Source organism: Manacus vitellinus, unplaced genomic scaffold (genome assembly GCF_001715985.3).
Source record: "Manacus vitellinus isolate BGI_N305 unplaced genomic scaffold, ASM171598v3 scaffold_6_pilon, whole genome shotgun sequence".
Lineage (NCBI taxonomy): Eukaryota > Metazoa > Chordata > Aves > Passeriformes > Pipridae > Manacus > Manacus vitellinus.
This window is the reverse complement of record NW_021940750.1, coordinates 16,762,973-16,781,338: the sequence shown is the minus strand read 5'-3', so window position 1 is coordinate 16,781,338 and position 18,366 is coordinate 16,762,973. Positions and strand designations below refer to the sequence as shown.

The 18,366-nt window shown below is 34.7% G+C and overlaps 1 protein-coding gene across 2 annotated transcripts in view; it reads right to left on the bottom strand.

The window, feature by feature from the left end:
* NPAS3 (neuronal PAS domain protein 3) overlaps positions 1 to 18,366 on the bottom strand; it is a 607,971-nt gene that overhangs the window by 286,668 nt on the left and 302,937 nt on the right. For both annotated transcript variants that reach the window (XM_018082872.2, XM_029964290.1), the window contains one exon: positions 16,375 to 16,457. In XM_018082872.2, the coding sequence (XP_017938361.1) occupies positions 16,375 to 16,457 (83 nt within the window). The remainder of the gene's footprint in view (positions 1 to 16,374; positions 16,458 to 18,366) is intronic.

Here is an 18,366-nt window from a genome sequence, read left to right as displayed (position 1 = left end):
GAACAGAGTGAAGCACACAGGCATTCATGTCTGCCTTTCCTTGGGGTGTCTGTAGAATATACAGATTAATTAATATGAATAAAACACAGAAGACTTGAATAATCACTAAATAGAAATAAATTGGCTGCTACATTAATCAGGGAAAAATATTCCCCCCCTCCTTAAATTATTCTCATAAAATTCATGTTAATTTGAGCTCTTTTGATGTGCTAATATGTGGGGAACACTCACAAAATCTTGTTCTGGACCATTAGGATTCATTTCTGTGCTTTTTCTATAGTCATGAAAGAGAGAAAACTTTCTCTAACAGGTAACTCACAACAAAAGCTTTACTTCATAGCTCTGAAATGCCTTCTGTTTCTAGTTAGCCTTCTGCATGCCCCAGATATCATATAGTTAAATGAAGTGTTTCTGCTAGAAAAGCCAAGTCTTCGTTCGTGAAGACTGGCCACACACACACACACACACACACAGAGCTAGAAAAGATACAATTTTCCTGTAGTAAGAAAAATCAGGAATGAATACAGTTTAATGAAAAGGCGCAACCAGCAAAATAACACTGTCAATACTTTCCAATGAGAGATTTTTCTGGGGAGTTACCTCCATGGTTTTATTTACCTTTTTTTCCCTAATATTAAGCACTTATTTCTTACATAATGCATAAAATGTTTTATAAGAAATAAGACACCCACAATATCTCTAAAATTGAATGTCAAAAATCACAGCAGGACATTGAAATAACTAATATTCAGAATACTACATTTATTAGTGACAAACTAAACTAAATACAAAGAAAGTCTATTGTACAGAAAAAGCAAACTCAGCAGAGGACTATTTTGTTTCTTTTTTTAATTATATGTATTTTTACCTCAAGAGAGGTTTATAAAGACATATCTGAATGGTGTCTTATTAGGTTAACACAATAAAAAAGGGAATTGCACCTTCTTATATTCCTGATTTTTTTTTTATTTTGAAACATTTCCCTTTTAAAACAAACCCAAAACTTCTCTTCTGCTAATCAGTATTGGCACTGGTTAAAATGAGAAACACCTTTAAGAGAAGAATTTTTTTTTTTTATTAACAGCACTGTAAAATAAAAGTACATAATTGCTAAAATGTAATGAAATCCCCAAGGTAGAAGCATATTAAGCATACTAGTTCAAAATTACTAAAATTTTCATAGTATTAGCTTATTGAATTAATAATTATTGCCTATTTATTTTAAAGGACTATCATTTTTTATTTAAAAAACTATGAAGTACATACTGTACTGTCAGTAATCCTTCCAGTTCCACTATCTTTTCAGAAGAGAGGAGAATTCTACAGCACTCTAGACTAGATCATCAGCTCCCAATAATCCTTATATGCCATATGTATTCTATATTAGAAAGGCTTGACCAGAAGTTTTCAAAATAAAAATATACAAGCAAAGCTGTGCAGGAGACCTGAAAAAACAGCATGTGTCCCTGTTCACAGTTCACACCTCTCTTTTTGTGATGAAATCTATCCAAGGGTAAAATAAACTCTGGCGTTTTGACAACATAATGCTTGCAGTGAATTTAGTTTAAAGATCTAAGTCAGGTAAAAAAATGAATGCTCCACTAAGGTATACAGATACTTCTGAAGTAGATTACAGGTAATTAAAGAAGAATGTTTAATCTTACGTTTCCAAGTTCTTTTACACCTTCATCCTATAAAGGAAGCCAATGTGCTAAATTTCTCAGTCCTAGAGTGCCCTTGATGCTTCTTGCTGTCAAGCGTTCATTCTTAATGGATACTTCTATTTCAAACTCTTTGAAAGACAACCCTCCCACTAGTTTAAACCAGTGAAAGTTAGTATTGGATAAAGAACTTTCCTGAAAGAGAAAATACCGAGGGAGAGGGGAGGTAGAAGCCCTTATCTCTGTCACAGGATTCTCTCACTCTCTGAGATTGTTCAGTGTGGTATGAATGGATTTAGCCTTCACAGAGTTTATGAAACTGGGACAGCATAAGAAGAGAACTTCTTTATTAAAGAGAAGTTATTTCAGTGTTTCTGGAGATCAAGGCTGACTCAGGAACCCACACCAATTCTCCCAGGAAAATGAACAGGTAAATATTAACAAAGTTTCTTCTCCACATGAGAAAAAACCACTTGTAAGTTCCAGTCCTTTCAGATTTTCAGAAGTATTTTTTTCTTTTGGCATTTATAAATGCTTTCATTTCCTCACTGTGCTGCTGCTTTTCACAAGCTTGTACAACTAGAAAAAGCCTTATGCATCACAATCTTGCCATGAATGGGAAGAACCCTCATACAATCTCACAGGACTACTTCTGACCTAGATTGGCCTTTCAAATATAACAGTGCTGTTTCAGAAGACTTGGCTTATCCACTGTGCTGGCTGGGATCTCTAATTCATTGGGAATACAGAATCTGCTCCAGGTTGGGAGCCAACTGCTGGTGTAACACTGACAGATGCAGGACCCATATGCCCAAGTCTGAGTAGGATGCCTGTATCATGTCATTTGCTGGTAAATTTGCTGATATCATGGCTTTGCTGATAAACTCGGTCATCTGTGGGCTGCAGGTCAGCCTGCTGGTGCCCTCTAGTCATGTTTGTGGATTAGTGAGTGGTTCCTCTCTATCAAGGAGTACTATCTGAGCATAGTATGCATCCCTTAATGCTTTCACATTTTTCACAACTAATTCCAGTATATCTACTGTTCTGGTGATTTAGGCACAGATGATGAAATCTTGCAGGTGCAGTGAATCTGTAGAATGTGGAAATGTTCATTTCCTGTCTAGTGGTTGGGAAGTTATGATGATACCATCCATTATGTTTTAATCCTAAACAATTTTTTACTGCTAGATATATTGCCAGGAATTGTGAGTATAAGATTTGGATGACACCACAAAGACATTTTTATAAAGAGGAAAACACATATCATTGAAATGCTCCTTAAAGGTAAAAAAACCAAAAAAGCAAAAATTTTCCAATATATTATTGACACCTCCTTAGATATTTGCATATGTCACCCTTGGCAGGCACATTCCTGACACTAAAGAAAATAAAACGCTCTTTAAGTAAAATACTGTGTTCTGCTGTTGCTACTGGTCTTCCTTAGTTGCTCTGTAAAAGTATGAGATTTTATCTCTTGACTTGAAAATGAAAGCTATTGACCTTAGTACTTGGAAACAAAGCTGGATGATACCAATAAATTAAGAAATGTTAACCGTTTCCTTAGTTAAGAAATGGGAAAGACCACTTTCTATTTAAATTTGGAGTCTACCGAAACCACAGCCTCTCCATGAGGGAGGTCACTGAATGTTATTCTAGAGCAAGGCTTAAGGGCTTTCATGCTCCTAAAATCAGAAATAGCAGCTACAGTCACTTCCTGCCAAGCCTCCTACATGTAGATAATTCATACCCTCATCAGGAATAATCTATTTGGGAGTTGGGGGAACTTTTGTAGAATGAATGCCAAGTGTTGCTAATTAGTCTTGGCAAACACTGGAAGTGTGGGGGGCAGTGCAAAGTCAGTAGCCTAAATGTGCACGTCTCCAGGATGAAGGACCACCACCTCCCTAAGATCTTGCTTTATGGTGAACTTGCCACTGGCTGCCGCATGAGAGGAACCCTGAAGAGAAGATACAAGGACTCCCTGAAACAACATCTCAGCCTTGGCCATATTGAGCAACATAACTGGTCTACTCTGGCCTCCAATTGGGAGGTCTGGAGACAGGCCATCTATAACGCAACTGTATCTTTTGAGAACACAAGCAGGATCATTCTCGAGGAGAAAAGGCAACGCAGAAAGAACCGTGTCTTGCAGAATATACCACCTAAGGAGTCTTTCTGCTGTGCCTTTTGCAATCGGATATGTCTGTCTCGTATTGGCCTCATAAGCCACCAGCGTGCCTGTAACAAATGTGGATAGAGCCTTCCCAAATCTTCATTCGCGAAGCCCAGCCATGATGATGAAATGTGCAAGGACTAGACATGAAGCAACCCCATTCCTCTCCCACATGTGCCCAACCTTATGTGGACTACCGCATCCTAAAACCCAGATGTGTAGAGACCTACAGTCGACACAAATAAATATCACTACAATGCCCTCAGTGCAATGCCAATGATAAGAGCAGACCTTCCTACGGGAAGGTGTAGTACCTTCTGCTGGCCAGCTGACATACAGGTTTGATCTTTCACAGGCACAGCTTTAGGACCCTACAACTAGGTGTCTAACTAAAATAATTAATTTTTGTGTGCTAGCTACAAAACATAAAAATGAATACCTAGACACAATACCATGATTTTCACTTTCAAGACATTAAGCTTGGGTTTATAATAGAAAAAAAACAAGTATTTTTTCTTGTTTTGATATACTAATACAATATTATATTGTTGAAAAATTGAACTGTTTCCTACCTTCTAATATACATTCTGATAAATATTATTTATGTGCAGAATATCTAGTACTTTTTCTTCAAAGGGAGGATTACATTCTGTCTTTGATTTTGTTTGACTACATAATTTGTAAAGGATGAAAAACACTGCCTTGATCATTACTGTTTCAGACATGTAAATGCAAAAATTATTTGAGAGAGAACAAAAAAAAAGACACATTAAGCAGGACAGTCTTTCAAAATGACACTTTTTATAGTCCCAAGCTTTTTGTTCTCAGAGTTAACAGGGGGCTTACTTTTATTTCTGCTTACTCTTATTGTCTGCTGATCATATATTTTATAAAATAAACACTGAAATTCTAAACCACAATAGAAATACATTATTTGTAAAATTTTGGTTGCTTTGAATACTGAAACACTGAGTCCCGATTTTCAGTTTATATCACATCTCTTAGTGACCTTCTTTGAGACTGTTGAGAGGAAATCTGAGAGTCTCTACTACATGTTTGTTACATATTAGGCCTTTGTTCAAACTCTGGCTTTTTTTTCATCAATTTTCAATAAAGGTAATACTGTTTTTCATACAGTAAACTAAGAAGTATTTGCTGATAGGCTGAAGAAAGCTGACCAGTCCCATAGTGCCTCCCTTCAAAGCCTAATGTTTTTTGAAGAGCAAAAAGCTAAGTGGCTTTATCAGTGGGCTAGGAGGCAGCTGCTATAGCAAAGAAGGTATCCTCCATAACGATGACTATTCTCTACTGTAGGCCTCTGTTGAAATATTAGGACAACTTCTGAACTCTAGACACAGACACACACCCATCACAGATTTTTCTTTTTCCTTAAAGTGTGCATTAAAGGCAAATAATCCACCATCTCTGTGCTAAAAAAAAAAACCCAAGAATGAAATCGTAAAGAATAAAATCTTTATCATGAGCAGAAGATACTAGTGAACAGAATAACAAATACTAAGTGCAAAACAAGCCAATGGCACAAACTTTAAATCACTAGCTATAATATGTAGAAAAGAATCTACAATGCATTAAATCAAACCTGAATACGAGACACAATCAAAGAGGTATAGTCTTACAGTAATGTAAAATGATATATATCTAAATAGCAATCTCATTAAAATGGAAAAAATGTAAAAGAAGAAAACAATTCATTGGCTAAGTGCTGTGCATAATTAATGAACAGAAGTCAGCACAAATTTGCATCTTATGTGACCTTATTAAATGTGTGTGTGTGTGTGTGTCCAAATGTGATGCCATGTAATTACACAGAACTACTTCACTTGTGGAAATGTTATCATTTGTTTCCATAGTCCCTTTTTAATTTTCTGTACAGGTAGAAATTCTAATACAGTGACATTTTAGCAGCAACTAATAGAAACAACCACTTTTAATCAACTTTTGAGATAATATACTTCAGAATAGAGAGCATGCTTTACAAGGTTAACTCATTTATTTCAACAATATTTGTATTCGTTTAAACGTTATGTACTTATAAGTCTGTAAAGGTGCTTGTACTTTCCAAGTAAAATCCAGGAAAAACAGAACCATGTCTGGGGTTTCAGCTTCTATAGCCGTGGGGAAGGTTGAATACACAGCTTCCATGTCAATATTTAATTTTTTATTTATTTAGGCCTCACAGTTGGAAAAAAAAAGAAAAAGTGACTAGCAGATACCTGATATGATGAAATAACCTGGTTAAAATCAGCCTTAAACAAAACAGCTTTCATATGAATCTCAGCTGTCCATGCTCCATTTAAGGGGTTTCTGTATGCAGACTCCAACATTACCCTTTGTCAGCTCCCAGGGAAAAAGAGGGCACATAGTGCTGGCCTTCACATCTATTGCAAAGGAGTACAAAGGATGTCTAAAGCCTATTTCTAGTGCTTTTTGTTTTCATAAAGCCTGAAATGAGGAATATAGTAATCTTTGAAACTATCATCAATGTTTTCATGAAAGTGAAGAAAAATATCAGTTAACTTGCCCAGCATGTCGATGAAATATAATTTTCCCCATTTTTATTTATTTATATAAAATCAACACTCTTTTCCTTGTTTGATGAATGCTGTGATTGAAAAAAAAAAAACCAAAACAAGGCATTCTGAAACCAGGACACTTACTGTCCTCACCTATATCTTTGCAAACACCCTAGAAGGTATAATTATTTCTGGTGAACCCACACATTAGTTTTTACTGTCTATACTTTTCAAGCCACCTTACTTCAGAGAAAAATAGGGCAAAACCTCAAATCATAGTTGAATGCAGACTCCAATAGAGTTTTGTTGATGTATCTGAAGAAAAAAAATCCTTCTTCAGCTTCTATAGGCTGCAGAAACTCCTCCATTTCTTTTAATGACCTATTCCCTCTGTCTGATTCAATACAGCCCAGTGGCTATGGAAATGACAACACTCAGCAGGTGACAACAAAACAGTCAACAAACAGTGCTGAGATATGTCATTTTCTTCAAATACTTTCTCAGGAATTAAATGACACACTACTGTATGCTGTGTCCTGCTCAGATCAAATATTTCTTTATTAAATGAAACTGCACGCTTTTATGTATAGTTGCCATATAAAATGTAGGTTTAAGCCTACTGTTCCAAGCTCCAATTACAAAACAATTTGCTATTTCCCACACCTCCCCCAATCTCCTTTTAGTATATAACCCCTTGGGCAGCAACTGCTCAGATAGTGTATCTTTGCCATAACTCCAGATCAAAGTCCTGCCCTTATGGAGTCAATCTGATGCATTTACTGTGACTGGGACAAATTGGAGTATGTAAATTAGCACCTTTTGAGTCTCCTGAACCCAGGAAATTCTCTTACTCTGTGTTCCAGCTAATGGACCTGAGATGTCTCTTGTAACAGTGCTGTCTGCACAACTCCTTTAACCTTTTCAGATTCTGATCTAGGCTTTGTTCCTAGCCCTTTTTAGAATTGTGCAATGTATCCAGTTAACCTCTGTTATAATTTAAACCGGTGCAACACCAGAGGCGTATCATAGCTTTCTGTGGGATTTACACATGCCTAAAGTGTAAAAGAGCACCCAACAGCGAATAGAGGCCCACAACAACAAAATTTCTATGAGAAAGTTTTTTCTGCCTACTTTCAACTTCAAATACTTATCTCTACTCTGAATCACTTACACTAGTATAAAATGCAAAATTAGATTTCTAAAGTTCTAAATAAATTAACATCAAATGTAAGAGTTTATCCTTTTATTACAAGAAGATGATCATCTGAGAAGACTATCAATCTACAAAATACTTGAAGAGCGACTCCTGATCAAGCTTGATCAGATCCCTACGTACGTTATATACTAGCTGCTGAATGATAAAATAGCATCTATCCTCAAATCATAAAGGGAAAGCTGCTATGGAGAGACCTTGTCCCTGGAAAGCACACTGAAAAGCAAGATATTAATCTTTTGTTTCCACAGTCCTATGGCTCTTTTCACAACGTATCAGCATTTACACTGATTTCCTGCCTTCAAATTGTGTTTGGGATGCCGTGTTTGAGCTGTTAATAACTGGATATTCCATGTCATCACAAATTACTATTTCCAATTGATTGTGTGTCTATCTTTTTCTCAATATCATGCTGATTGTTTTTAATTTATCTTACTATTTTTTTTATTTTGTTCCTAATTTATTGTTCTTAAAATAATCCAGATTATTTTCTTTGATCCTGTCCACTTAGAATTGCATCTCTTTTAGAAAGCTGTAATTTCCTCTGTGTATATACTATCTCTTACACCATAAATCCATCACTGTTCAGTTTATACTAAAGCATTACAGCATCCCATTCATTACTGTTACATCACTATTTCTGAACAACTAATTTGAACTTTATATAATTGTCAGCCTTTCTAGAGAAAAGATGGCTGCATACTAAATGCTTTTGATTTTGGATAGACATGTAGATTAAATAAATGCCTCTTTTTCTCCCTTCTTTTGTTTAATTTCTGGACTGCATTTTGTTGAAAGCAATTGGTGTCCCTTTGGTTTTGTACCCAAGTTCTTTGGATGCTGCTTAATGTCAGGAAGAAAACTCATAAAAATAGTCTGTACATGACCATGAAAAGGTTCAGATTCAAAATGTAAGTATACATAGTAGACTAGATGTGTGCCTTATAGAAATCATTCCCTCATAGAGGTTTTATATGACCTCCAAACCTTCAGTTCTGACTTGTTATGTACTCATTCTGTCTCGTTGCATTATGCATGGCTCTTCATCTCCAAGAGAAAGTTTAGGATCATTTTGCTGCATGGTTTGATCTGTAGCAACTTCCTTCTTAATTCATCTCTTCACTTACAGTTTGTCTACTAATGCATAACTTAACCTCTATCTGATCCCCAAAATCTTTACTTTCAGACAGCACAGATCCATGTTCTTCAACATGTCCTAAGTTTTGTCACTTTTCACATTTTCTTCTATTTGTCTGCCTTTTACACATGCTAACAGATGTCAGTTAGTAGTCTACCCCTTTAACCCAATGCAGACAAGAAGCTGAACAGTCTTCTTCGTTCTCAGAAAGTGTACCACTGACACCATCATTAGCAATTGCCCTTCACAAATCTCCAAGCCAGTAGAAGTCTTTTCTCCTAACATTTTTTTCAGCCTGGAAAAATCCTCCATCAGTCCTACCATCTGCTGCTTCGTCACCTTTAGTCTTGTGTCATTATTTCTGTGTTGACTAGTGTTATACAGAGATAACCTCATTATGTAATACTCAGAATGACTGAAAATAGCAAATGAGAAGATAAATCTTCTCCCTAATATTTTATAGCACTCCAAGACTTTCCTTCTCTTTTCCTGCTTCTTAAATTTTCTTGTCAGATGGGACTACCTATAATAATTCAAATATTGGAAGAAATGAGATTTCCACTCAGCTTAAGCCTGGCCAGACTCTAAACTTAATGCCAACTTGCACTTGTTTTATTCCTACACTTATCTAATTAAAACACTACAAAATTTTACACAACATTTGTGGGGAAAGACAAATTTTAGAACTATGTATCTTCTTGTTCAATTATATTTATTTTTACTGTTTTGTTGACTTTAATACCTAACTAACAGTATGTTTACAGGGTAATGTGTTGGTACTTGTTTTCACTACAGCAGAAACTTCTGTTCTGTTAATTGTGTACAACTCTTGTACCTTCATCCACAATCATTCATTACTACAGAAATGTAAATAACTTGCTCTGTTCACTGATCTCTAATTTGCCTTAACAAAACATTTTCAGATTGTCCTCAATCTGCACTTGTTACCTGCTTAACATGCATATTTACAATGTATGGAGAACTTTACCCACATGGTCTCCAGCAAGACGTATTTTGAAAAAATGAATAGTGTCATTGCCCTATTATATTCTAATTTAGTTACTACAGGTAAATAGCAAGGTCTTCCAAACATGACTAAATACTGTAGTGAAACTGTTTAATGAATTCTTTTTGCTTTTTGCCTATGCAAAGCTTGATAGATTGTTCTATAGAGTGTGTCAACACTTGTACAAAAATAATAAGAGAAATGGAGGACAAGAGTAATTTGGACAACAGAGAAAAAAGTCCAATATGAAAGTTTCCTTCAAATTTGGTACGTGTTTCTACACCTTCTGTATCTGATAACACTAATTTATAAACTGGATGATGAAACTGCATTAATTTAAGGAGAATGTGAAAACATTTTTCCCAATAACAACTTCCAATTTTTCTCGTTGAAGATGTGGAAAAGCCTTTTGTTTCATAACTACTGAGATATTAACAATCTTTGTTAGCATTCAGTTGATCACTCATGTGACCATGAGTACTTCTGAGAATATCACTCATATGACGCAAACTGTTATTTGCTGCTATTACTCATATCAAAGAGTAAAATGGGATTATCTTCTTGAACACAATTTTAGACACAGAGTTATGTTAGTTTAGGGGTGCAAGTGCATGGGGTACTAGCTACCTGCAAACAGATAACTTAGAGTGCTCATTTGGAGTGAAGAGACTGTTAATAATTTTCCTCTTTCCTGAGAAACTTAAGCTTATCTGACATGCTCTGGTACAGTCTAAGCTACTCTATATGGTACTGGCATCATCTGGAACTATTCACTAGAAAACACAGATGTCACATTCATCCTGCACATTTACCTCACAATTAATGAAGGCCCCTCTCTGAAGAACAGTAGGATACTAAGTTGACATACAGGATATATTTTACAGTTTCGTGTTAGTCTAATTATTACAGTGTTGTATATATTAATAAAAGTAATTTAAAAAAGAATAGAAAACTGTTAGGACGAGGGACATTGTTCAATTGTTCACAATACTAGCAATTCACCAGGCTTCTTGCACCCACAGGGTTTGTTTGTTTGTTGACTTTAAATACAGAAAAGCTAAAGTAACATCAATGGGTCTAATAACCTGTGGCTTCTCTATAGGACAGAGGTAAGGAGGCAACTAAATCTCCACGAGGTTCCATCCACAACCGAAGGCTTCCAGTGGAGCGAAAGGGATGTGAAATATGTTTACAAAATATAATGCTGCCTTTCACACATGGAAAGCTTCGGACTACTGCACGGAGTAAAGCCAAATTGCAGTATCTGAGCTATGTGTAGCTCTCAAGTAGTTTAAATCTCCCATTCCAGGCTGACATTATGTGATCAAGTCTGTGGTGATACAGAGTCTTCTAGAAAGTAAAACAAGGGCTTATAGGCCTTGTGAATATTACAGATGACTTTGCTGGGTCATCTTGGACACAACTGGACATCCACTATGGGTATCCTCTCTGTACTGTGAACCCCTTCACTCAATCTAAGTGGTTTGTACCTTGTGACTCTTGACTTAATGAAGAATACAACTTAGAGGGTCAGACAGTTTTCACTGAGGTTGTCTTTCCTTTGGTCTTAATAGAAACCTGATTTTTTTTCTTTCATTGAATCTGACACTGCAATTACAAAGACCTTTGTTCTCCACAAAATACTTTCTTAATGGGAGATAAAGGTACTAAATAAAGTAAAAGGGAAATGCAAGCCTCATAAAATCTCCAAGATAAGATTCAACAAGCCTTGTGAAAAGCTTCTGGAAAGGTAGGTGGGCACCTTTATGGAGCAGATGGAGAATTCGGTAATTGTCATCCATTTGTAAATCACAGATGCATTACAGATCTTGTTATGGGACTGAATGAGATTGGTGGTTCGCTTTTTTTCTCTGTCTAGTTCAAGTCTATCAAATCTATGAGAATTATCTGATGTGCAATAACTTAGGGGACATGGAAGAAATTAACTAAGATCTTCCATTTAGGTTGATTTTGGATTTGGTTTTAGTTTGTTTGTTTATTTTTTTTGCTTGTTTGTGTTTTTTGAAACTCATAATGCAAATCTACATTGCAAGGTTTATTCATGCCAGTGCTCATGACTGAATAAGCTTACAAAAAAAAATATTGTTTCACTGACACTTAGTATCTCTCCAATTTAAGGATTTCTTTACACAAAATGAGGCAGAAGTAGGACAGTATAAACAATTTAAGACAGCTAGTGTCTAAGTTACTGTGTATGGTAATGTAATGCTATATGAAAGTGTTACAGTTTCTTAACAGTTGAGTAGGCGCTACTGAAGCAAAGAATGCAATTATGAAAGTTATCACTCTTTTGTATGTAGAAATACAAAATGTGTACTGCTCACTACACTTCATATACACACTCCTATTATTATTACTAATACTATCTTTCTATCCGAGCCTGACTTTAAAACTATTCCATAGTGATTGATTCTAAATATTAAGTCTTTTAGAAGGCGTTGCTATTTTTAAAGGAAGAAACATATATTTTTAAAAATATTAAATTTTATTTGAAAATACTGTACATTTTACTTTTAATTGTTTTACAGTTCAAATTGTAAGGTGTGTTCTTTTTTGTTCAAGAATTTTAAAAGCAACTAATTTAAATATGCAAAATTATCTTGAGTTGTTCATACGTGAACTTAAAAGCCATGCAACACAGGAAAATTAAGTAATTATGCCTCCAAGTTATTTACTGCAATTAAGCTCATTTATCATATGCAAATTAGTGCAAACTGGTCTCATTAGTTACTAAATTACTCAATATGAGCTGAACAATGTAGCACTCCAGTTTGTAATGAAAAATCCCTGTAGAGGCAAGCAGTATCAATTAAGCTAATTTGCATATGCAAATATATTCACTAACTTTCCCTTTTCTCTATATTTAGTTCTACATTTCCTGATTATTCCTCATTATATGAAGAATATGGGGTTACTGACCCTTTTCCACACCTTCTCAATAGCAATGAAGTTACACAAAAAATTCAAGGGCCCTGAAAAAAATGATGAAAATCTTGCTAATTTTTAAAACCAGTTTCAGCCAAATTTTTAATAGTAGGTACCAGAAGTAATTTTTTTACTGGATTTATTTGATAAACAGATATCTATATCTATATCTATCTATCTATTTTTATATATACATGTAAAACTGGAAATGTCTATTCACATTATAACACTTCTTTTCAGAAGAAAAAGAATGAAGAAGATAACAAAAGCAAAGTACATAATTTCGCAAATCAAAAATCTTGTCAAAAATCAATTAACATGTTGCTATTAACCAATAATTCAGGTGATTTTACTTGGAAAACATTTAAAAGATATTGCACTGACATGAAGTATCTAACATAATATAGTCTAGGCAATCATGTTTTGTGATGTGTTTTTTTCCACAAGCACAGAGTGGGTAGTGTCTTTGGCTTCAAACCTAGCATGAGAATCTCTTCAGCATGATATACAGCAATCAGATGTGGCTTGGAGATTTTTTGACATAGCATAAAATCTTAAAATGGTTTGGGTTAGAAGGGACCTTAAAGATCATCTAGTTCCAACACCACTGGCATGGGCAGGAAACCTTCCGCTAGACCAGGCTGATCAAAGCCCCATTTAACCTGGCCTTGAACACTCCCAGGGATGCAGCATCCAAAACTTCTCTGGGCAACCTGTTCCAGTGACTCACCACTCACCTAATGAGAATGTGCATAAGTGTTGCATTTCATATGGAAGCAAAGTATAAGCCTCTGCATATATCTAGATTTGTACAAAAGACAAATGCAAAGGTGCATGCAGCCTTACGCACGTGAAGTCTTTTAGGAGTTTTAAATTTCCTTGTATCAGGGTTTTTACTCAATTTTCCATCTCTGGATCTATGCAAAGGTTTAAGTGTGTAGATTTTTTTGGAGTTGTTAAAGTCTACTATCAATGAAACAGAACTAATTGTATGGTCACCAGACACAAATGTGATCTCAGATCAAAATCAGTAACTTTTTTACTTTTATTTTTCTTCTGACAGGCAGATTTTTGATTTTCTAGTTTCTCCACTTCTTAACTGTACAGGGGAGAATACCTTTAGTAGTTGTATCAATCATTAGTTAAAGATTCCTTAATATTAAAAAAAAATTGTCATCAGTTAAAGCATTCTATATTCAATGATAAATATTATATGTAAGTATATGGATTTAATAATATAGATATGACTAACGTATATAATGTAACATAGACATGACTAGCTCATCCTAGCTACTTGTAGACTCAAGATGTAAAAATATCACAATATGCACCTGCATTTCTGTTTTTGCAAGATCACTATAAATAAACTATATCCATTTTTTAAAGATATACTATATTATGCTTCCCGTTTGTCTGTCAATAAATTTTGAAGTATCAAAATATTAAAAGGATTAGAGAGGCTCCTTAATTTCTGAGCTTACACTTAACCCAGTCTTCAAAATATTAATAGCAAAAGGGATTACACAAACTATTAATTCAACTTCTTCAGACAGCAGACTTTGAAATCAAAATTCCCAAGGTGTAATCAAGGTTGTTTACTTTTCTTGCAAACAATACTTATCATGATAGTTATTTGAAAATAATTTCTAGGAGCAGCAGACTAAATGAGAACATACTAGAACTGTATTCCATGACAGAATCTGTCTGATTGTTGTTTTAAGAATAATTTTGTCTTCTAGTGATTATCTTTCTACCTATAAGACCACAAGGCAATGCTTTGAAGTTCATTCTGGTCTGTTTAGAAGTGGTGTATTTGAATGCATGACCCAGGTTTTTGTCCCAAGGGTCGATTACTCTTCTAAAGTAAGACAAAATATAAAATAGAAAAAAACTATCCACTACTATTAATTCTTTTTGTGCTTTATCCATCATCAACAGTCTATCTGTTGCAAATATCAAAGTGGAACTTCCTATTATCAATTGAGAGATTAATGGGACTAATTTGATAAACACATTACCTCCTGTGAAAAGGCCACACCTCAAGAGATATTCAATACAATGCTGATGATAATTTTGATTGAAAATCCTCACTTATAGGTACAAGTGCAATACAGGGGTTTTTTTAGTAGTAATATGATAAAGTTATAACCCGAAAACACCTTAATTTATCAAAAAATGAAAAACACAAGGGGGATCTAGTTTTAACAAGCATGAAAGTCACTGTTTTAGTATCCATTAAAAGAAAAACTCAAATATTTGGTAGTTTTCAAAGTGGCCATCCTACGTTTTTTCATTGTCATTCATAAGAGTCATACTTAATACTTAAGGAGTGTATATTAATCAGTCTCAATTATGTTTTATGAGTTATAAATAATATTGTAAAAAACATGCATTTAGGATCTATGATATGTTTACACTCTCAAAAAAATGACAAATCATATTAACTGAAGTATCACAAAACTGTTCTTTCTTCTTTTTTTCTACATGTATGAGACAGCATAACAGTGTTTAAGTCTAATGTGCAAACAGAGTACTGCAGATACTGGAGCAGATCTCTGACACGGTAACTATAACAAAAGTAGTTGCTTACAGAATCAAAAACTTGACCTAGACCTCTGCCAAGAGTGCACAACTAAGCAAATCACTTAGTTCATTATTTTTGTTCCAAAGAAAAATTAATTCTACCATTTAATTTTTTATGTTTTCCTAAAATTATCCTTGTTTCTATTCTGCATTTAGTTACTTTATAAAGATGTGAAAAATTTGACATTATCCATAGTGTTTCTGAATGCCACAGCTGAGTTAGTGCAGAGAGATAGCTCTCAATCATTTCAAATTAAGTGGAATATTTCTCATGATAATATCCTAATTTCCCTCTTTTGTACATCTCAAAAGATAATACACCAGGCAATATATTTGCATTGAGAAGCTGTGTACATTGCTAAGTAAGAGCAGTTATTCAGTGCCACGCTTAGAAAAGACTGTGGTTTTTATTTCCATAGGGCTGAGGTTTGCCTTACTGCAAAAACACATCACATTTTCTTCTTAACTGCTTCTACTCCATGTTTGATTATTGCAAACTAAGAAAGGCTGTAGTAACCCTGGCAAAACAAAGCATACACAAGGATGTTTTCATCAGGTCACTGTTTTTCAGTTTAATCTTCCTGGAATATGATGACTTGTACCATGAGACTAAATAGTTTGATAAATACCAGATTAGCTTTTATCTCATAGCTAAGGAGACCTAAGAGTCATGGTGCTGTTCTTTTTTTATTCTTTGCAGTTCGCTCCAAATTTGTGATATATAATTGTGACGACTGGAATACCATGGAAGAAAGCAGTGCTCGTAAAACAAAACGGGGGGAAAAACCCCAACCCTAAATTGATACATGACACGTAAGACAAATCAAATTACCAACACAAAATACTCCCTTTTACACACATACACACAAAACATAGAGGCATTCTGCGAACAAACACCAACTGCACAATTCTAAACAACAAAATATGGTGATTCACCTAAAATAACACTTGCCCTCCCTCTCATTAACATTCTCTCAATCACAGACTTTCTAAATAGGAGAAATATGAGCATAAAAAAAATCTCATTAATATAAATGCTGATAACAATACTATTCAAATTATTGGCAGCAATATGACTAGGTAGTTATTTCAATTTTTCTTGGAAAAGCCATTTTTTTACCTGTAAAATATGACTTCCCAAATGTGATTCAAATACTTCAATGGCAAGGGCACTGGGACTTCTCCTGCGCTGGGCACCTATAACTGAATAAAAAACAGTTATGTTGCAAGGTCTGTACATTCATTTCTCATGCATCCTGATCACTGACATTAACTATTTAAATGTTTTTCATTTTATACATCAGTGTTAATTTCAAATTTGCCTTCTATATAACATATAAATTAGTATCTAATTTCAGACTCAAATTTGAAGGAAAAAATAACTTTTTTAAAAAAATATTTAAATGTAAAAAAAATCTGGAAATTAATAGTTTGTTCAAATATATTCCAAGTCCCTGTAGGTTTGACAAAAGCACACAGAATTTAATGAAAAATGCTACTGAAAAAGAGGCTACCTATAATGTAAATGTTTTGAAATGTGGGGACAAGAACTAAATATTACTCATGATTTACGAAGAGATGAGAACATGTTACTTATCTTATTTGAAACTGAAATGAAATAAACACAACATTAAAAAGCCAGCATTTGTAAACACATCTATTCAAAGTTCTTAGCATAGGAAAGTATTTGACTATCCCAGGTATCCATGTTTTTTGCTGAAACAGGCACCTGACACTTCAGCTTCTACATTTAAATTATGTAGTTTAAAAGTACAAAGTGAGCAATAGGCAGTTATGCTTTAAAGACAGCAGGGACTACAAAAAAGGCTGAGAGATCACAAAACTAATATTCCATTAAACTCTCTATGCCAGGAACACAAAGCCAGCAATCAAGTCTGAGTATAAACAAGAGTAGGCATCTGTTGCAAGATGAGGTTTCTTCTTAAGTCTAGGCTATCTTTGCCTCATGATCAGAGAAAGCTAGAGCACAGAAAAGACAGCACAGGGCTGCAGGAACTTTCCTTTCCTGTCTTAGTGACAAAACCAGGCATATCTGCAGCAGAGAGAAGAGGCAAAGTTCATTCTGCACCCTTTTAAAACATATACATCCAAAGACCCTGATTGTCTAACACCTCTGAAACCATCCCAGCACTAGTCCGTCTTTACGTATTGCTGTCTTTACAATGTATGATAAGAAAAATGAAATACCAAGGATCCACTAAAACAAGCAGAATGAATGACTGTCATTACTGAACAGGCTAATTTAACACCAATGAAAACAAAATACAGAGCAACAATTTCTTAGTCTTCTATGATGCTGGCTGCCAAATGTGATATCAGTAGGAAAAGATAAATGCCAAGTAATGATAGTCATATTGACCTAAAAATGTAATATCATTCCTTATTGATGTTTCATGTAATTTCCTTGCAGGAAATTCTAAGCTATTTATACTGGGCAAACAGGTGGCTTCATAGCTAATAGATTAAGGCAATAGCTCATAATTACAAATGGTGCCTCCTGTAGAGACAGTATTTTCTAAGTCCTCCTCTTTTCTCATATTCAAGGACACAGACACTAACACCTTAGCAGAAAAGTCTTCTTCAAGATGATATTTCTCAGAGAAACTTTAGCTTTAGCTGTAGAACTAAACAAAATATATAGCACTGTAAGGATTTTTAGCATTGCCATTAATTTCTGTCAGTCAGCACAATGCTTTGTATGGTTATTTAATTTATAATCTATCAGAAACCAAAAGGAAGTTAACAGTTTTTGCCTGCTAGACATTGCTTTATAGTAGTCTCCATAAGAGCATTGCAAAAAGCAAAAAAAAACCAAAACAAACCACCTTGAAAACCTGCAAAACCTCCCTGAAATCCTTTAGGTCCTTTCTTCTTCTATCTAGCTGTGTTATATTTTCTGCACATTGTCTGAACACATTACTATTTGGAATTTACCTTTCAATTAATTCTCTGTTTCCTGCCCATATCCTTCCTTTACAATCCTCTACCATTTGAAAGTGTATCCATTACATATCGAATCCAGTTCTATGATGTCATTTGCAGGTTTTTTTTAGCATATAAGTATCATAATTTGAATAAAGTGCATGAAGTC